The following is a 22,042-nucleotide window of genomic DNA, read 5'->3' as shown; positions in this document are numbered from 1 at the left end:
TACATTGGCCATACAAAAGGCAAGATAGGTAATAAACCCTCGTCATTAGGTAAGGCACCCACACCCGCATGGTGAAAGGCTCTTGGAAACATTCTTAGCTTGGGAGATGAGCGTGTCTATGAAACACGAAGCTGATGGCGGGGCGGGCTTTAGGACCCAGCAGAGACGACGGGAGGCGGCTGTGTGTGTGGATATCACTGGAAGCCTAAAGAGAGTGCTGCTGAACGCTGCCTTCAATCTGCGGCTCAGCAGCAGCAGCAGCTCCGAACCAGGGCTCGGAGCCTCACTCCTCCCGGAGCACCACACCGGCGGACAGCATACAATGGAAGGCGCGAGGAGGCGGGGGTGCCCGGAGAGCACAGCCTGAGCCGCCCCGCACAGGGCTCACCATGAAGAAGCCGCCGGTGGTAAGTGGAGTGATGTCTGGGAGCATCGGGGCAAGGGTGCAAGGAAGGGTCCGTGTGGAGGGATGGAAAAGCCCGAATCAGAAGCTGCCCGGGAAGATCACTCATCATTTCAAACCTTCCAGTCAGATTTAAACCAAAACCCTTCCCAAACCTCACTACAGTCACTGTGCTGATGAAACTACACTTCAAACCTGGCGCAGCCAGATAAACCCACGGAATCTTAAAAGCCAGTCCAAACCTCTCTACAGCCACTGTGCTTCCAGGACAAACCGAGCTTCACACCCAATGCAACTAGATCAAGCCACAAATCCTTAGAGCCAGACCAAACCTCACTGCAGCCACTGTACAGATGAAACCACTCTTCAAAGCCAGTGCAACTAGATCAAACCACAAATCCTTAGAGCCAGACCAAACCTCACTGCAGTCACTGTACAGATTAAACCACTCTTCAAAGCCAGTGCAACTACATCAAACCACACAGCCTTAGCGCCTGACCAAACCTCCTTACAGCCATTGTGCTGATGAAACCCCTTTTCATGCTCAGTGCAATTAGATCAAACCACAAACCATTGGCAACCAGACCAAACATCTCTACAGTCACTGTAGTGATGAATCCACACTTTACAGCCAGTGCAGCACTATCAAACCACACACCCTTAACAATCAGACTAAACCTCACTACAGCCACTGTGCTGCCGTATGAAACCACACTGCAGCCTTATCAATCCAGAAACACTTAACAGTCAGACTAAACCTCACTACAGCTACTGTACTGCCATATGAAACCACGCTGCAGCCTTATCAATCCAGAAACACTTAACAGTCAGACTAAACCTCACTACAGCCACTGTGCTGCCGTATGAAACCACACTGCAGCCTTATCAATCCAGAAACACTTAACAGTCAGACTAAACCTCACTACAGCTACTGTACTGCCATATGAAACCACGCTGCAGCCTTATCAATCCAGAAACACTTAACAGTCAGACTAAACCTCACTACAGCTACTGTACTGCCATATGAAACCACGCTGCAGCCTTATCAATCCAGAAACACTTAACAGTCAGACTAAACCTCACTACAGCCACTGTACTGCCATATGAAACCACGCTGCAGCCTTATCAATCCAGAAACACATAACAGTCAGACTAAACCTCACTACAGCCACTGTGCTGCCATATGAAATCATGCTGCAGCCTTATCAATCCAGAAACACTTCACAGTCAGACCAAATCTTACTACACCCACTGTGCTGCCATATGAAACCAAACTGCAGCTAGATCAACCGTCAAGCACTTAGCCAGACTAAACCTCACTACAGTCATTGTGCCGCCATTTGAAACCATAGATCAAGCCCAATGCAGCCAGATCAACCCTCAGATAATTACCAGCCAGACCAAACTTTACAACAGCCACTGTACTGCAAGATGTAACCGCACTTCAACCCCAGTGCACCCAGAAAAACCCTCAAACATTTACAGCCAGACCAACCATCCCTACAGCCCCCTGAGCAGTGAAACCAAACTTAATTTGAGTCCAGCGGAACCCTTACTACAGTCAATGTACAGCTGGACAATACCTCACTACAGACACCGAACAGCCAGACCAAACCTCACTACAACACCCGAGCAACCAGACCAAACCTCACCACAAACCCCGAGCAACCATGACAAACCTCACCGCAAACCAAGAGCAACCAGGCCAAACCTCACTGCAAACCCTGAGCAACCGGGCCAAACCTCAATGAAAACCCTGACCAACTGCGCCAAACCTCACTGCAAACCCCGAGCAACCAGGCCAAGCCTCGATACAAACCATGAGTACCAGGCCCAACCTCGCTACAAACCCCAAGCAGCCAGACCAAACCTCACCACAAACCCCAAGCAACCAGTCCAAACCTCACTGCAAACCCCCCGAGCAACCAGACCAAACCTCACCACAAACCCCGAGCAACCATGACAAACCTCACTACAAACCCCGAGCAACCAGGCTAAACCTCACTGCAAACCCCGAGCAACCAGACCAAACCTCACCACAAACCCCGAGCAACCATGACAAACCTCACTGCAAACCCCGAGCAACCAGGCCAAACCTCACTGCAAACCCTGAGCAACCAGGCCAAACCTCACTGCAAACCCCGAGCAACCAGGCCAAGCCTCGATACAAACCATGAGTACCAGGCCCAACCTTGCTACAAACCCCGAGCAGCCAGACCAAACCTCACCACAAACCCCGAGCAACCATGACAAACCTCACTGCAAAACCCGAGCAACCAGGCCAAACCTCACTGCAAACCCTGAGCAGCCAGACCAAACCTCACTGCAAACCCCTAGCAACCAGACCAAACCTCACTGCAAACCCCGAGCAGCCAGACCAAGCCTCACCACAAACCCGGAGCAACCATGACAAACCTCACTGCAAACCCCGACCAACCAGGCCAAACCTCACCACAAACCCGGAGCAACCATGACAAACCTCACTGCAAACCCCGAGCAACCAGGCCAAACCTCACCACAAACCCGGAGCAACCATGATAAACCTAACTGCAAACCCCGAGCAACCAGGCCAAACCTCACTGCAAACCCGGAGCAACCAGGCCCAACCTCACTGCAAACTCCGAGCAACTACACCCAACCTTACTACAAACCCCAAGCAGACATATCGTACCCCTGTACTCTCTACATGCAGCTAAACCAAAGCTCGCAGTCGTAGAGCCAGATGAAACATCAAAACTGAAGCAGCAAGAACAAAATTAACTATTGCGTCTGAAAATTCGGAGCAAGCATCACTACAAAAACTATATAGGCAGATGAATCCCCGCTTGTAAAACGATGCAAGTAGTTCGAATCGCACTAGACCAGAGCACATCCGCTTCAGCCCCGTTACTGAGGACCACATCTCACCGCAGTCGCTTTGTAACCAGATCAAACGTCACTATTGTTTGTGCATGCCCAGCATTACTTCAAGCCAGACGGCAGTTGCTGAGAGGACAATGTATTATGTTGGGTGTACACTCCTGCCGTCAAGCAATAATGGCTGCCCTCAACCCTGTTAACACCAAGTTAAATATTGGGCTTGCGAAATTTGTTCATAAAGCGTCAAGACTTCTTGAAGCCAAACTTTCATTCTAGCCAGAGTAGAGATTTTGAACTAAAAGACGATTTATCCAAATCAGAAACTACATGAAATCCAGGGTGATGTATTGTATTAGAATATTTCCAGACTTTTACGATTATTGAATTTTATCTTATTGATTAATTGTTTTAAAACTTTTATCATAGTTAACTTGATTATTCAATTTTTAGCATGTTGTTGTAAATGGTTTTTTAAACCAAACAATAAAGAGTTATTATAACAGATCAAACGTCACTATAAGACACGTGACAGGCAGCACACCAAATGTCACTAGAAATCTGCATGACCTGCCAAAACGCCCTCGCACGGACACTTTGTACCGCCAGTTTAAATCTCCCTTACGAAACCTAGGCAGCCAGCTGGACCCAACTCCCGCCAATCACCGCAAAACATGTTCACACAAACTATATGTATATGCAACCCATGCTCCGCCTGACCAAACCTCACTTCAAATATTGCCCAGCTGTATTTACCTCACTACATTCTATCTACAACCAGACCACCCCTTGCCAATCACTACAAACCATTTGCAACTAGCCCAAAGCGGGGGCGGAGCTTTCTTTGGTGTAGAAGGGGCAGTGACTCTGAGGAGGGCATTGAACCTTCATTTTTGCCTTATTCCACAATTTTAGCCCACTTACAACGGGTTGTGTTCCTGAACTGTGAGATTCAAGTTGGTGAGTGTTCCGGAGTTGAGTCTGTTAATGTGCTGGTACATCGGTTCTTTTAAGTTCCTTCCACTGAGGTAGAAGGGCAAGATTTGTAGGGTGAGTCAGAACATAAGTCAGAGTCCCCAGTGAACTTTAAATGTGTGTGGTTTAAGAGTCAATGTGGAATCGTCGCACGCCGCAGTGTGTTAGGTTGGGCACTGCCCTTGTCATTCAGAGCCTGGAGCTGTAACCATGGTGGTGTGTTCCGAGGGGATGTGGTGAACGGGCTCTCCACAGACCGGTACCGAACGTGCTGCCTGCGTGAGAGAGCCCGCGCTGGCGCCGGCCTGTCTCCAACATTAGGGAAGTGTCGAACCCCCCGATCATTGCCGACGTCTCGCCAGGGGGCAGGGCGTTCAGGGACGGGCACTTCTGGGAATGCACGTCTCTGAGCGCCACACCGTGCTGAGGACTAACTGCTAAATGCAGAACAATGACCATTAGACAGCTCAGGACAGTAGGCAGCTGGGAAAACATATGTATGTGGATAAAGAGTTCTGAGGGCGAGACAGCTTTGAGGACTAGACAGCACTGTGGGAAAATAGACATGCACGAGAAGCGGGATTTATGTTTGATGACAGCTCTGGGAAGCAGGCGGGTTTGGGAACAGCTCTTGGGGAGAGCTAGAGTTCTGAGGAAGACACGACTGTCAGCTCTATGGGGCAGTAGGATCTGGGTAGCAGGTCTTAGGGACAGTCAGACTTGTACGCTGGCCGCCTCTCAGAAACCGGAAGCTGTCACGGATAAACTTCACGAAACAAGTCAGCTGTGATGGCGATAGACTCCAGACGCGCAACTTGTATCCTCGCAACAGTGGATCCGAGGCTCAGTCAATTCTGAGAAACAGTTGTTTTTGTGGAACACGTTAGTCCTGAAGGACAGTGGTGTTGAGGGCTACAGCTCTCAAAGAGACATACTCTGAGGAACAGTGGCAGCATAGCCTGTGTGTCATGAGCCCTCCTTGTGCATGGAAGTAAATCGAACCCCTTGCAGCTGTTTGAACAGTGTAGTACAGCAATAAACAAGGTTCAGTGCGTCCCCCCCATGTCTCTGCAGCCCGGTGCCACTGCACCTGCTGCACCCACTGAAGCTTCGCCCCTGACGAAGGACAGGCGAACCTGGGGATTGACTTTATCCGGGGAAATGTCATCTCGGAGGAGCAGTCAGTTTGGAGAGACATCTAGTTTTTTTAGGGGGTGGGGGGTGCTTAAAAGGTTTTAGTCCGGACGCAGGGACGATCAGTTCGGATGACAGGACAGCTCTGAGGATGGGACATGCTTTAGGGGGTAATTAGGTCTGGGGATTAGTCAGTTCGTAACGAAAGAGTGCTCTGAGGCACAGTCACGGTTGAGTGATAATCAGCTGGGAGGGACAGTCGGCTCTGGAAATGGTATCAGCTGCGACGGACAGTCAGATTACGAGGGCCGTCACCTCGGAGGGTCAGGGGGTATTATAAGGTCCGAGGGCAGACAACTTCAAGAGTCGGTCAGCTCTGAGGCACTGTGGGGGACAGTCATTTCTGAGAAGCAGTCATGAGCGAGCGACAGTTAGCAAGAAAGTCCGGCCAGCTCGAAGCAGTCAGATTTGGTGAATGGGACATCTCCGAGGAGTGGTCAAATCTGGGATTAGACAGTTCGAAAGGGAACACTGTTGAGAGGGGCTGTCGCTCCGACTGATAATCAGCAGGGAGGGACAATCAACTCTTGGAACTAAACACCGGCGAGGGACAATTAGGTTAGAAATACCGTCACCACGGAGGGACAGTCAACTGCGAGAGGACGACAGCTCTGAGGAACATATAACTGTGAGGGGCATGTCTGGTCATTTCTGAGGAGCAGCCATACGCTAGGGGCAGTTAGCTCGAAAATAGAGACAGCTCGAGTGACAGTCTGATTTTAGGGGCAGTGAGGGAAAGTCAAATCGGAGGAACAAGCAGCTAAAATGTACAGTCAGCTCACAGGGACAGTCTACCAGCAGGTGCCGTCATCTTGGAAAGACAGCTCTGACTGGTAGTACGTTCTTAGGGTCTGGGGCAGCCAGACTGAGGGACATTCAGTCGGGGGGTGGGAGAGGGAGTTATTTAGGGGGACAGTCTGCTAGCAGAGACACTCAGCTTGATGGAACAATTAGTTTTGAATGATAGTAAGAGCTCAGAGGGACAGTCAGCGGGGGGCGGGGGGGGGGGGGGGGCTGGGTGTTGGAGTGCAGCCTGCTTGTAGGGGCAGCCAGCTTGTTGGAGCGGTTAGCTTTGAAGGATAGTAAGCTTGTAGGAACAGCCAGCTCTGAGGGTCAGTCTGCTCGGAGGGTCAGCCAGCTCTGAGGGTCAGTCTGCTCGGAGGGTCAGCCAGCTCTGAGGGTCAGTCTGCTCGGAGGGTCAGCCAGCTCTGAGGGCCAGTCTGCTCTGAGGGTCAGTCTGCTCGGAGGGTCAGCCAGCTCTGAGGGTCAGTCTGCTCTGAGGGTCAGTCTGCTCGGAGGGTCAGCCAGCTCTGAGGGTCAGTCTGCTCGGAGGGTCAGCCAGCTCTGAGGGTCAGTCTGCTCGGAGGGTCAGCCAGCTCTGAGGGTCAGTCTGCTCGGAGGGTCAGCCAGCTCTGTGGGTCAGTCTGCTCGGAGGGTCAGCCAGCTCTGAGGGTCAGTCTGCTCGGAGGGTCAGCCAGCTCTGTGGGTCAGTCTGCTCGGAGGGTCAGCCAGCTCTGAGGGTCAGTCTGCTCGGAGGGTCAGCCAGCTCTGAGGGTCAGTCTGCTCGGAGGGTCAGCCAGCTCTGTGGGTCAGTCTGCTCGGAGGGTCAGCCAGCTCTGAGGGTCAGTCTGCTCGGAGGGTCAGCCAGCTCTGATGGTCAGTCTGCTCGGAGGGTCAGCCAGCTCTGAGGGTCAGTCTGCTCGGAGGGTCAGCTCTGAGGGCCAGTCTGCTCTATGACTGACAACCACCCGCATGGAGGGGCCGCGCCGAAGCGCACTTATCACTCCCCGGACCCCACGTGTCTCACCGCCTGCTCCTCTCTCCACAGCGCCAGGGGCTGGCCGTGTTCCTGGCTCTCAGCATGGTGGGCACGAGCCTGTTGATCATGTACGGAGGCGTCGGCGTTAGGCTGCCCAAGGGGCTGAGGCTGCAGCAGGCGGGGGGAAGCTCAGACGGCGGCGGGGACGCCCTGCTCCGGCTCCCAGGCAGCAGCCAAGCCCCGGCTTCACAGGTCCTGCAGGGCTATGTCAGCGTCAGCGACCACCGCAAGGTAAGACCCGGGCGACCTGAACCTGGGAGGGGTGGAGAGGCACGGATGGAGCATGGCTGGGGACTGACCTCTGAAGGCTGCCGTGAGGGAATGAAAGTGAATGATCTTGGTGCATTCCCTTGTCCGTGATTTTATTGGGATTGTCTCCTCGCTGACGTTTCAATGCAGGCTGATTACAGTAATGTGCATACGTTTATGTGTATTGATCTGTGATTACGGTAGATCCTGACAAGTGTAACAGGGGGAAAGCACGCGGTATTTACCGTATCATGCGTATTTTGGAGGCTAAAAAACAAAATCTGCATGTTATTCCCCATAAACTTGTAACAGGTGCTATTTATCGCACCTGATATTTAAGGTACCCAGCGATACCCTGTTAGCTTTACCAGGTGCGCTAATTAGCACCTATACCCGTAATCCAGGCACTAGATGGTATGCAATGGAGGGAAATGGGCACTCAGCTTGTTGTTAAATTCACAAATGCTTGAGACAATATGATTTGGAGCGAATATTTTAAGGTTGCTCTCCCCTATATGTAAGAGATGTGCATGCACTGTAAGAACGTCATCTGCATCTGTATGTAGGAGTAATTACGCTGATACCGGTTTCAAGAGTACTTATGAATTACTTTCATTATTTAATTTTCGTTTAGCTCTACTTATCCCAATGTAGGGTGTCAGGGCGCTTTACATCATCCAGGCATTATCAGACAGAGAGAATGACTCACACAAGTATGCAAATCACTGTGCAGGAAATATTGCATAAGACAAGGAGGGTTACAAGGTGGGGGAGTCACATATCATCCATACTAGTAGGCGTTATGTTTAGAGCGCTTAGTCTGGGGGGAAACAAAATCAGTATTTAAGACATAACACACCGATTGGGGTTGACTGTACTGATAATCCTTCAATACTATCCATAGAACTCCGTTTTAGCAACTTTAAAATTAAGAAAGCGAGAGATAAAAAAAACATAAGGTACAAAACCCGTGCTTTTCAGTTTGCATGCAGCTCGTTGATGCCAGTCTGTAATCTGAATGTTACACATTCTGCCTTGCAGCATGCACAGTAACCCTCTATGCTACCTTACGATGAGTCAAAACTGTGTTTAGGCAAGACACAGATCTCCTCAGCAAGTGCATTAACCATCAGAGTTATCTCACCATTATTATATCCCATGAATATTTCCGGCGCACCAAATATTTCTGCAACAGGTGCCTTAAAGCTGTAAGATATTTTAAAGTCCATCCTGTATCTGACCAACTGGCCAATTAAGTAAGCCAGAAGAGAGGTAGGCACTAATTATGAGTCTGGTGGTCTGAGGACTGCCAGATTCGCAGGGGCATGGTGGTAGCAGTCCAGCCACCGCCGCATCAGCGGTCCAGCACCATATTATGGCTTTGGTGTTCAGACTGCCATTGCAGTGCCGCAGCTGCCAGGGAACCACTGTTCCCTGGCAGCCCCACAGCGGTCTGAGGGCCACAATATGCTTGGTGGTGCCCTGCGGCACCGCCAAGCATATTACAACATTGCCAGCGCTGTAATGGAGGTTCTTCCTCCATGAAAAGGCTGGTGGTGAGGAAATAAAGGTGCCCCTGTGCACTGAGGTGCATGCAGGGTGGCAAATGTTGTGCCCACTGTATTTCTGAACCCCCAGTTCCTGTACAGGAAAAAATGCACAACATGGTGCATTTCTTCCTGTGCAGGAACGTGCATTGGTGGTCCAGCGTCAGTGCTATTTCAGGCTCACAATGAGCCTTTTAAAGTGCACTGCCACGGGGCTGACAAATTCAGGCAGGTGGGCGACGGCGACTCTTGGCAGTGCGGGGGCGCGGCTATTGTAATCGGGCCCTCACTGTTACATTTGCCCTTGTTGCCAATATTTTTGCAGCAGAGTTAAAATGTGTAAACTGACTGTCAGACTCCGGATTTTCAAGACTGCCCCTCGTGACTCCACCCATTTTCTGCTGCTCTTCTTTGACTCCCAATTTATAGAAGTCTGGAATGATTTTTTTCAATTCCTGGCACTATCTACACCTGATAGTGTTTAACACCTCCCTGCCACCTGCACACATCACACCGTTCCGTGTCTATGTCAACGACTTTCACAGAGGGCATACATCCTTTGTCGCAGACGCTGGGGTGCTCCTTGTGTTGCTGCTTTGTTGTGATTCATGCACGCCCTAGATATGCCGTTTAGTGCACTCTAAAGCAGTAAATGAATTCAGCGTGAGCGTGCCTGTGTCTTCACACAAAGGACATTCTCCTTCTCACCCTATGTTATGGATGGTTCCAAAGACACTGGTTTCTGTTGTTTTCATACACAAATAATGTAGAACTCACCTTATGGCCAGAGGGATTACACAATGTGACCCCCCATTGCAAAATATAATGAGGGACCCCTTAGTCTCCCACATGTCACAGATATTCATTGACCTTGGGATGAATGGGGCCCCCTTAAAGGGTTGGGGGACTCTGAGTGGTTGGGACCCCCTGCCTGCAGAGGCTGTATTGTAGGGGCTTGTGTTGCACCCTCGATTATCATACGTTATATTGTATATTAAATGTGTGTGTAAGCCAGTGGGCGTTTACATTTGAATTGTAAAAGGCTGAGCTTTAAGCCCATCACAGTTAGGTTTAAGGGGGCTGCCACAGCCCTGGAAGCATTTCTTCTCAATTCTATGAGGCTACGTGTTTAAATTGACTCAATTCTTGTCATGTTATTTTTTTGTTTGTTATATATGATCATGTTTATTAAGATTTATGTTATGCTATGTGTTATATGTACTTTTATTTTACAATATTTTATCTGGTCTATGCTTACTTTACATACCACTCTTACTACACATATATATGTGTGTATATATATTAGATTAGCATAAATGTATATATGTGTTTATGTGTGTGTGTGTGTATTCACTGAGAAAACAAAGGTTACGGTAAAATTATGGTTAAGTATGGTAATAATATCTAACTTTACATTAAAAAAAACCTAGAAATTCCATGAAAAAATCAAGGGTTTAATTTGCTGCTTATTTGAGGTATCATCAGCAATGTCATCAATGATGTTATAGAACATGTCATGAGTGGTGTAATTGTGAGGGCATAAGCACTGCATAGCGCGGACGCAAGTTACAGTCAGTAAACTATAACCAGTGAATTTTCGTGATTGTTTTTATTTTAAAACAACAGTTTTTATACTATCACAAGACCCAACTATAACATTACTTTAAAGTTAGGGCCCAATTTCATTCGTGGCGGAGAGGGGTCTCTGTCGCAACGGCAATGGACTTTCCCCCCCGCCAAGGCTATCGTCAGCCCGCCTGATTTAAATGCAGGTAGACTATAGTTTGACGGCAGTGGTGATTACTCCATCTCTGCCTTGCTCAAACTTCTCTGATTGCCTGACAGAGTAAGGGCCGTCAGAAATTTGGCTATATGTCTGCTCACCAAATTTAGATGGGCAGACATACATCTGTTTTTCAATGACCATCACTGCCAGGAAAAACCTAGCGATAAGGGGCACTAAAAAGTGCTCAATGCCCCCCTCTCCATGGGAGGAAACTCCCATGGCAAGGGGTGCATTGTAAAAAAAAAAAAAAATCCTGCCTTGGGATCTTCTTTTTGAAAAGAAAACAAATTGTAAGTTTTCCGTATGGATCTGTCGTTTTTGATGGAGCCGTTTGGCAAAGTTACAATGCACTAGTAGGAACCGACTTTATGGCGGTTTCTGTCAGTGCTCCTATATATTTCTGCTGATACGACGCACATTTCAAAATTTGGTAGTAGGCACTTCCATCCGAGCAACAGTCATTTACTCCGTCACCCTGGCGGAGGACAGCCCGAGTGCCAAATAATAAATCTGGCCCTTAGCTTTTTGTAAGTGAATTTCAATAAGTTTTTTAAGCATAAGATAACATCATCCTATCTTACCTAACAGTAACTTCACTTTACCTGGGTTTTTTTCCCAGAGAATTCCAGATGTTTTCTTTTAGCATAAAGTAAAATTTTATTACCATACCTAAGTATAACATCACTTTAACCTTTAGTTTTTTCAGTACATTTTTTGATCATATTCCCTCAACTCTCTCACTGAGTATAGCTATATGCCATGTGTGGTAAATAATTTAATTACCGGGACTTAATTTGATACAGAACATAATAAAAATAGCTCAGTAAATAAGAGGCAGAATCCGTGGTATTAGAGGTTCGGAATGGGCTTTATTCCAATGGACGATTTCGAAATCGTGGCCTCCAAGTTCCATCACCACAGAGGTTCAGGAAGTGAAGTACATACATTATTGATAATTAATTACTTTTATACAATAGGCATTACAGTGAAGCAATTGCAAGAGGCGTAACAATTGATAGCAAAGATAACATTTCACATGCGTAGCTGAAAGAGGCGTAATTGGGAGTAACAAAGAAACGTCATTGGTTGTGATGTCACATATGGGTGGACCTATGAAATAATTTCGCAATGTCAGCAGAAATACTTGGCAGAGATGCGCGCGCAGCAGTATGACGTGTGATTGACGTGCAACTAGGGGGTGAAGGGGACTTGACATTTAGCTCTACATGTGGCGACAGAAGTCTGGAGGGTCAAGTCAACCTAATCCCAAATCATATCTAACATCCTATGTTTAAAGAACTATGTTATCCAGAAGAGAGGTCTCTTAGAGTAGAATCTTATTCTATACTGACTATACTGACTGTTAGTGCGTGTACAAGCGTCTAAGTGTCTACACTAGATGCGAGGGCAGGAATCTTCCATAGTAACAGGGCTATGAATTACTTGCATAAAGACAGAGAAGCCGGGCCTTTGCTCGGTAGCTGGAGGAATGTTTACTGAAACTACTAGACAGGAATGCATTGGGCAGGGAACGGAGCAGATAATTTCGAAGGTGAAATACAGTTTCTTGGCAGGCAACAGGCTGATGTCAGGCTTCGTGAGCCGCGCAGGGAATGAGACAAAGTTCATGGTCACAGATGCAGGCTCAGACTGGAGCTTCAGAGGCAGAAAGCAAGAAAAGCTTGATGACAGAATCAGGGCCTATTTGCCTGGACTGTAAAGAATGGCATAAGTGAACCATATAAAGGCGGTGGCCTTTTGTACTTAGGAATGGAATATCCGGCCCATTCATGGCGGATCTGAAAGAGGACATGTTGACGGTGGACGCACATGTATTTGCGTCTTCATAACTGGAACTGGAGGGATCATACATGTACTTGTAACATGCACATAGAACCGTTGGGGTCCAAGATAGGGGACATAACTGACCAGAAAAATCCATATTTCCACATTCCCTCCTTGTCCCCTACTTGCCCGTCAAGAGATATCAATCTTCATCAATCCATTGATCTGTTCATATAGCATCATTTGTTCTTCTTTCTTCTTCCGGGATTTTGAACGAAAATCTTGATGTGGAATACACGATGTGGCACACAGACCACAAATCGCTGGTCCACATTGCAGGCATAGACAGCAACTGAATAGTATGAGAAGGCCAATACCTAGGAAGGATAGAACTCTCCATCCCCAGGCTGATAACACGCTCCAAAACCACCCGGACCAAGTCCAAGTGCCTGGATTCTGGTGTATCTGGCTTACAATCTTATGAAGGCGGGTTATAGCTTTATATACAGATGGCGAATTTTCTGGTATGAAAATGCAACAGCTTGATCCGATGACCCTACAAGCTCCGCCCCTATCGGCCAGGATGACGTCAAGGACAAGACGATTTTGAAGCACAACAATCCGCATAGCAGACTGCTCTTCTGTTAAATTGCCTAAGGCGGAAATAGTTTCGTTCACTACTGCTTCAAGGGTTCTAGTTAATCTACGTATCAGCTTACTATTGGTAACGGTACCTATATAGGGAAAAAGACCTTTATTGAAATCTGTGTATTTTTCCCATGCTGTTTCAGTGTAATCGACAATTGGGAGATCTCTCTGCTGTCTATTGTGTACTAAATGAGTATTTCTATGATAATCAGGAGGAGCTAGGAAAACAGGTGGCAAAAGAAATCCAATGTAGCAGGTACCATCCCAATCTAGAGGCAAACGTACATATGCCGTCTGACCACATATAAAATAGGAATGGCGGGAAGCTCTAAATGTCGACTTGCCTTGATCACTAAATTCTATTACAGTGGTGCATCTACTATGGCCCATATGTATGGAACCATTCTTTCTTACACATAATTCACCTTTTACTGAAAATACTGACATGGCGGGCAAAATTGGAGTAGCTTCGGATTCGACATTTAGGATCATAAGATTAAGCGTAAAATTACCTAATCCATATACTTCATTTTCTAGATCAGTTCCTGTTCTCTTGGGAAGTCCCTCCTTGTTGGGGTGGCAGACTTTAAGTAAAACTAAGTTCAGATTTCCCCATACCCAGTTGCCTTGATAAACTGCAGAATTTGAATCTAAGGAATTAATTAAGCTAAACCATGCTCCACAGGAGCCGTTGTGTGTGAATGAGTATGGAAAAAGAGGTAGAATTCCTTTATAGTTCTGATAGGGAGGGAGTCGGCCACATATCCAACAATTTGTAGCATTGCTAACCTGATGGGAATGATGTAACATACTAATAAAAGTGTTATTGCGCAGCGCAAATCTATACGATAATTCATGCGGGGGTAGTTCACTAAAAGAATGTTCAGCAGTAACATTATAAACGTGTCTAAAAATAGGATAATATATATGCAACAATATACTTGCAGTAATTATTAAAAGATTTAAGGAAAACAAAATTAATAACGTCACTGTACAATGACTACGCAGTGATTTACAGTACGCCTGTCGTTTCAACATTTTTCGGGTGCATTCTCTATTCAGGTCCAAGGGATACATGTCAGAGACAATTCAACCGCTTCACCTCGGAGAGGACTTAAACAATCAAATTGCTTGACTGATTGGACCTGAGTTTTAGTTTATAAAGTTCGGAATTACTCTTTTCAACAAAAGGAAGTTTTGAGTCAATGGGTGAAGACACACGAGGTGTGGTATTCACATCCGCTGGTAGTCCATGAAATTTCTTGATATGACTTGAATGAATCCAGCCTTTTCTGCCCTCGATCTTCACGGCTGTCCTTGTGGTGAGCAAGACCAATTTCGGTGACTTCCACCTAGGATCCAGCTGAGTCTTTCGATCAAAGTTCCTCACTAAAACGAGATCCCCCGGAATTACGTCATGGGGTTTCACCTCAGTGTTGTCGGGAAAGGCTGCAGCTACCTGTGAACGACAAGATTGTAGTGCAGACATCAATGAAGCCAAATAATCTGTCAGCATATTACAGTCAATATCAGTTATTTTACGTGGTATAGGCGTCCCCCACATATTTGGTGGTCTGCCAAAGATCACCTCATACGGGGATAGCCCTGTTCGAGAGTGTGCTACCATTCTCATGTAAAAGAGTGTAACTGGTAAGGCTACTACCCAGTCGACACCTTTCTCTCTGCATATTTTGGACAATCTGATTTTCAGGATCTGATTATGTCTTTCTACGAGACCTGCTGCCTCGGGGTGTCGGACACAGTGGAATTTCCACTGATAGCCTAACAAAAGTGAAACGTGTTTCATTAGTTCGGATGAGAACGGCTGGCCGTTATCTGAGTAGACAACACGTGGTAAACCGTATCGTGGGAAGAATTCTCGAACCAACTGTTTGGCAGTAGTCGGGGCCGTGTAATCTGAAACCGGGTATGCCTCTGTCCAACGGGACAGAGCACAGACAACTACGAGAACATATTTGAATCCTCGACATCGTTCCATCTGGATATAATCCATCTGGAGGATTTCAAAAGGGTGATCAGGAGGCTGAAATCCACCCTGTTCTACGGGAACGCTTTTTCCTGGGTTGAACTGGCAACAGATCATACAGGTACGAACTTTTTGTTTAGCTGCTGCTCGTAAATGTTTATTGAACCAAATGTGTTGGATGCTGTCTAGCATAGCTTTTTCTCCTAGATGTGCTGGACTATGTATAGTGTTAATAATAACTTGGACCATTGAATCAGGAAGGAACCATACAGATTTTTCCTTCGTCATCCATCCTTGGTCCGTTTGAATCCCTCCTAATTCAGTCCATTTCTTTATTTCCTCTGGTGTAGCATGTGTCTGTATGTCAATTACATCAAGAGCGGGATCTTTAACCATCATGCAATGTGTTGGTGTCTGGACTATTGTCTTTGTCATGTCGGATGTTTGAGTTTGAGCAGTCTGTTTAGCTGTTCTGTCAGCTAGATCATTGCCTTGAGAAATGATGTCAGTAACTTTCGTATGAGCTTTACATTTCATAATTGATATTGCAGTGGGTAGATGTATTGCATCTAATAAGGCATGAATGAGGGGTCCGTGCTGAATGTGGGCACCATGAGAAGTTAAATAACCTCTCTCTCGCCACAGCACGCCGAAGTCATGTACAACTCCGAATGCATAACGTGAATCAGTGTATATGTTGACTTTTTTATTTGCGGCTTGAATACAGGCTGAGATTGCACCCCAGTCTTCCTTTTTCGTGGTTAATAAACGTGGCAGTACCTGTACTAGTAAACCTGGTAGTGCTTTAGTTTTGTCCCCAAGCCCCGAACCTGGACCTCGGGCCTTTTCTTCATTTTCTAATGCTGTCCAGTCTATCTTTTGGTCTCCCACCTCCCACTCTTTTTCCTTGAGTTTTTCATAAATGCCAGCAGGCATCAATACCTTTAATATTGTCATAATGTCGGGATAGGTATATTCTCCCATGAGTAACATGTCTTTAATTTCTCGGTGGAAACCCGCTGGGTCTTTGTCATGACTGGGTACCACTTTCTTCATTTCCAACAATTCTATTTTTGATATGGGCGTATATACATATACACGTTTAAACTGATTGTCCTCGCCCTTTATTGGGTGCACTTCTCGTAAGGGATTCTGTCTGTCCATGTAATACATCGGTCTTTCCTTGATGGCCAGTGAATCATGTTCTGGACATACAAAAAGAATGTACTGCTTTCTTGATTCTAGTATTTCTTTAATTAGCTTAGTACCTGAACCTCTCCATCTATTCGTGAGTAATTCAGTCAATATATCAGGTAAGGGACCAGGATCTGAATGTTGGCTTTTATATAGTATAAGAAGTTGTTGAATCATATAAATCCCAGCTAAACGCTGTTCATCTGGGGTGAGATTCAAAAATGTGTGTGCTACTGTATCATCATCATACTTTCCGGGACTGTCAACCCAATGAACGGCTGACCTGGCTAATTTTTGTTCATCCATAGAATCGAGAAAATGATAACCCCTTCGTTCTCGCAGTAATTTGTCAGCGGCTTGGAACGAATGCTCGGGGGACCTTATATTTATTATAGGTGTTTGGAAATTCCTGTTATTTTCTAGACATATCGGACGTATCGGGTCAGTAAGACATCTAGTACTATTACAAGATCTTCCTCTACCTACATAGGCTATGGTTTCTGACTGTCCCGTGGGCAGTCCTGATCCTTCCTCCTCGTTTTGTTCGAACTGGTCTACCGCTAATCTCTCTTCGTGTAGGCGTTCTATTTCTTTACGGATCTTTCGGCACATGGCTATTATACAGTTTTGCTTATCATGTCTCCCTTCTGATATATTCTGGCTCCATCTGGTAAGAATTTGCATTGCTTCCGGGTCTACCCCCGGTCGGTCTTGATTTCTGATCACACAATTTATGAGGAAACGTAACAGTTCCCCCTGTATTTCCACTTTCTGGTATTCCATAGCTCTGTTAATACATTCAGAATCTCGCCCTGTTTGGACAAAATGATATATATTATCTAGATGCATAGTCATTCCTGGTAACTTCCCTAAATACACCGCGGCTCGTCTGATACGTAATGATGCCAGGATCATTTCGTCCTCTTTGCCGGGCACAGGGTCATATCTACAATCTATAAGAAGTTCCTTAAGCGTGCGGGAATTTATGAGTTTGGGGGTACGTGGATGTGCTGACTCTTGAAAGGTAAGTTTATTTATTCTGGGTGGCGTAGAAAAAATATTGGTAGCACCTCCCATAGCCCCGTCTGGGGTATCGGGCGTGAAAGGATTCGTTGAACGCGATACAGCAACTATAGGTGTGGACATAGCTATAGAAGTAGCTGTAGGAACAGATGCGGAAACGGATGTGCTTGCCGGAACTTGTGTCAGGATTTGGTGCTGCCGAGATACAGATACAGGATCTTGGCGTTGAACCTCCCCGGCCGACGGTCTGTGTGGGGCGGGGTTAGCATACTCGGGAGCTGCGTCATCTAAATATGAGGAAAGAAAAACATCTGCGGTTCTAGGATGCCCCTTGGGATGTACCTTTATTGGAAATAATGGGGGTGGCAAGTCTTTTGGTATCCCCGCAGTAGCCTTAGGTAATCCTTCGGCCAGAAGGGGATACATACCTTTCATAAGGGCATTTCTTTGTCTGTCTATTTGTTCTGATTTTACTCGTGTACCTTCTTCAATTAATAGATTTTCTTGAACTTTATTTGAATTCTCTTTACTCTTCTCTTCCTGTCTACGTGCTTTTTCTGTGCGTCTATACGATTCTTTACGCCATAATTCAATGGCGTCTTTCTGTGATTGTCTAGCTTTCTTTTTCCATAATTCTTCCTCTACTTTCACGATGCACTCTGCATCCCAGGTCCCAGCCGCGGGCCACCTCTGACTTTCTGGTAATTCCTTAGTGTAGTCTACCCATAAATCAAGAAATAATATAGCGTCTAAGCCGTGTTTATGATACATGAAGTACCCTGGAGTGTCCCTAGGAGGAATAGGAACAGCTTCTTCGAGTACCCCTTTTCTAGTTGTGATCTGTCTTAATTTCGAAAAGAGCGGCATATTGAGAACTGATCTGATACTTGATCTTGAACAAACTTAATACAGTAATCACAATAATGAACAGTCATTCATACCACAATATGCAGAACGTACTAAAAACATTTAACATTTAACATTTAACTGAGCAACAATGATGATGACGATCTAAGGAAAACTTAATCACTAAACATAATACTCGACTTGAACTGAATTATTCTGAATTTATATACTTGATATACTAGATATACTGCTAAACAGTACAGATACACTGCTAAGACAGTGCAGACCGGATTTGTGTACCCAAACCCGTCTGGACCGGCACAACTTATGTGCACGCCAGAACGCCTCCCCAGTAATGGTACTCACCGGGTAGCTCGGAACGGAAGGCCTCGGAACGGAACTGAACTGAACTTGAACCGGACTGGACTCGACTCGAACACTTCGGAAACTGGACTCGACTCGGGACTTCGGAAACTGGTGGGCCTCTGTATACCTCGGATCTTGCTCTCTCAGCTAGGCTCTGGTCGGGATACTTCGCACTTCTCACCGCCTCGTCTGGGTGTTGATCGCAGCCTCAGTCGCCCCCGCTTGACCGGAGGGAGATACAGGAAATCCTGCTGGTACGCGTTGTTGTCCGTCCAGCTGTGGCAGGAGACCGGGCCTGCAACGCACCGCCGGCGCGTGAGATGAGAAAGTGTCCCTATTCGGGCGCCATTTATGTGGTAAATAATTTAATTACCGGGACTTAATTTGATACAGAACATAATAAAAATAGCTCAGTAAATAAGAGGCAGAATCCGTGGTATTAGAGGTTCGGAATGGGCTTTATTCCAATGGACGATTTCGAAATCGTGGCCTCCAAGTTCCATCACCACAGAGGTTCAGGAAGTGAAGTACATACATTATTGATAATTAATTACTTTTATACAATAGGCATTACAGTGAAGCAATTGCAAGAGGCGTAACAATTGATAGCAAAGATAACATTTCACATGCGTAGCTAAAAGAGGCGTAATTGGGAGTAACAAAGAAACGTCATTGGTTGTGATGTCACATATGGGTGGACCTATGAAATAATTTCGCAATGTCAGCAGAAATACTTGGCAGAGATGCGCGCGCAGCAGTATGACGTGTGATTGACGTGCAACTAGGGGGTGAAGGGGACTTGACATTTAGCTCTACATGTGGCGACAGAAGTCTGGAGGGTCAAGTCAACCTAATCCCAAATCATATCTAACATCCTATGTTTAAAGAACTATGTTATCCAGAAGAGAGGTCTCTTAGAGTAGAATCTTATTCTATACTGACTATACTGACTGTTAGTGCGTGTACAAGCGTCTAAGTGTCTACACTAGATGCGAGGGCAGGAATCTTCCATAGTAACAGGGCTATGAATTACTTGCATAAAGACAGAGAAGCCGGGCCTTTGCTCGGTAGCTGGAGGAATGTTTACTGAAACTACTAGACAGGAATGCATTGGGCAGGGAACGGAGCAGATAATTTCGAAGGTGAAATACAGTTTCTTGGCAGGCAACAGGCTGATGTCAGGCTTCGTGAGCCGCGCAGGGAATGAGACAAAGTTCATGGTCACAGATGCAGGCTCAGACTGGAGCTTCAGAGGCAGAAAGCAAGAAAAGCTTGATGACAGAATCAGGGCCTATTTGCCTGGACTGTAAAGAATGGCATAAGTGAACCATATAAAGGCGGTGGCCTTTTGTACTTAGGAATGGAATATCCGGCCCATTCATGGCGGATCTGAAAGAGGACATGTTGACGGTGGACGCACATGTATTTGCGTCTTCATAACTGGAACTGGAGGGATCATACATGTACTTGTAACATGCACATAGAACCGTTGGGGTCCAAGATAGGGGACATAACTGACCAGAAAAATCCATATTTCCACACATGCCTGGCATGGGGTTGGCTGCAGGGTTTGGCCCATGGCCAGGTTCTGTGTCAACCACCTTCAAGCAGCCAGCAACCTACCGTGCATAGCCTTCAGCCGTGTGTGGTGTGGGGCTGGTTGCAGGACCTAGCCACTGACCAGGCCCTGCTTGCAACCCCTTTAAGGGGTTAGTTAGTGACAAGGCGTGTGTCACTGGTTTGACTGGCGTACTTTCACGTCGCTGGTTTCAAGCTGACACTCTAAGCACCCAGGCTGTTAGTGATACAAAATATTCCCAATCTGGTGGGTTCAGGTGATTACAATGAAAGTAAAGATTGAGGAGCTTTTTGATAGGAACAGTTTGATAAAAAAATGTTTACTTACAATTCACATGAATAATACTAAGTGTTTCCTCTAAAATAAATCACTTCAAGTAAGTAGTTTTGATCACATTTTATGATTCAGTTTGTTTTCCTTCCAAATGTTTTCTATCACAAAATCTAAGAAAAATGAATTGGTGAACCTGGTGCACTTTGTAAAATGGGGGTGTACTCTTACTACAATTCCCGAAATCCACACATAGACATCCATCAGACGATGTATAGCTGCTGGCAGTTTCAGAAGAGAGACCAAGAAGTGTAGACGGTCACTTCTGAATCAGCCCTTCGCCTACCTTTGCAGGCCTTATGAAAAGAGGTGTGCAGTGTGGCAAGTTTTTGCTCCTTTGGAGGAATTAATTTTCTCCCACTTTCTGGCTTTCACAAGATCTAACGCGGGTGTTCAGTATAAACGTTAAACTCTGTTAATCCCAGCCTGTGCGTGTCAGCCGTCTTTTGAGTAGGTTTCTACTATTTAATGAAAATATTGGCAATCTGAGTGCCAAATGCAGTCAGCACAAGTATCCAGACCAGAGGGCCATGTCTCTGCTCAGATAAAGCTTGCTGTTCTGTGCAGACGACTCGCAAGTGGAGGAGAAATGGGGCAGGTCCAACGTGGCTCGATTACCTGGAGTTTGCACCGGCGCGAAACATTAAAGAATATTTCGTAAACTTTTTTGCACGATAAGGAATGGGAAAAATCGTTTCCTCCTTTACATTTATCAACCGTTTTTTTGCAGGGTGTCAAAAATGCAGAACTCTGATTTATTTTTGCTATACAGATATAAAGAGGAAAACGGAAGAAAATCTAATCTCCTCTTTCAAAATGCGAAAATTGAAATTATGTTTTAGGGAAATTAAGTTTTGGAATAAGGAAGCAACAGCACATAGTGCACAATCAATTACTAGGTGCATTTAGCAAATTATTCATCTACCAGTGTGATTTTTTTTGTTAACGTTTGTAAAACCAGACCATACTAAAGGGGAAGGCCCGGGTCTGCAGCCTATTCTAGCGCTTCCTGCGCCATCCAACCCCTCAGGGACAAAAAAAAAAGAAGGAACGGGGAACAGAACAAAATATTTTAAAGGGTGAAGCTCCCCTCTCTTTTTGCTATTTCTTTGCTCTTCCTGTTACCACTACTTGTGATGGAAGGGGCCGGCTGTGGGGGCAGGCTGTGGGGACAGGCTGTGGGGGCAGGCAGTGCCTAAGCAGGTAAGAGATAGGATTAACCTACACGGGACAGCTGATTCTGGCTGGTGTCAGCAGCCAGGCCAGAAGTAGATACACAGCTGTCTCTGCTTTATGTTGCCCGTGACACTACTGCTGGTATCAAGGACATATGTCCAACAAGCTATCCAGATTATTAAATGAACCTCAAAGACTGCTACAGATTGTGGACTGATTATCAGCTTGCACTGACCTCAATGTATAAACAGAGACTCACTCTCACCAAAAGCCCTGCCC

The 22,042-nt window shown here is 46.2% G+C and overlaps 1 protein-coding gene across 1 annotated transcript in view; it reads left to right on the top strand.

Annotated features, from left to right (window-relative positions):
• The first annotated feature begins 214 nt into the window (after window positions 1-214).
• Window positions 215-22,042, top strand: part of ST6GALNAC5 (ST6 N-acetylgalactosaminide alpha-2,6-sialyltransferase 5) — a 727,364-nt gene continuing 705,536 nt past the window's right edge. Inside the window, exons 1-2 of the mRNA XM_085602041.1 lie at window positions 215-407; window positions 7,257-7,478. Coding sequence (XP_085458167.1) covers window positions 390-407; window positions 7,257-7,478 — 240 coding nt within the window. The 5' untranslated portion in view covers window positions 215-389. The remainder of the gene's footprint in view (window positions 408-7,256; window positions 7,479-22,042) is intronic.

Source organism: Triturus cristatus, chromosome 4_2 (genome assembly GCF_964204655.1).
Source record: "Triturus cristatus chromosome 4_2, aTriCri1.1, whole genome shotgun sequence".
Lineage (NCBI taxonomy): Eukaryota > Metazoa > Chordata > Amphibia > Caudata > Salamandridae > Triturus > Triturus cristatus.
This window is presented reverse-complemented; position numbering and strand designations above follow the sequence as displayed.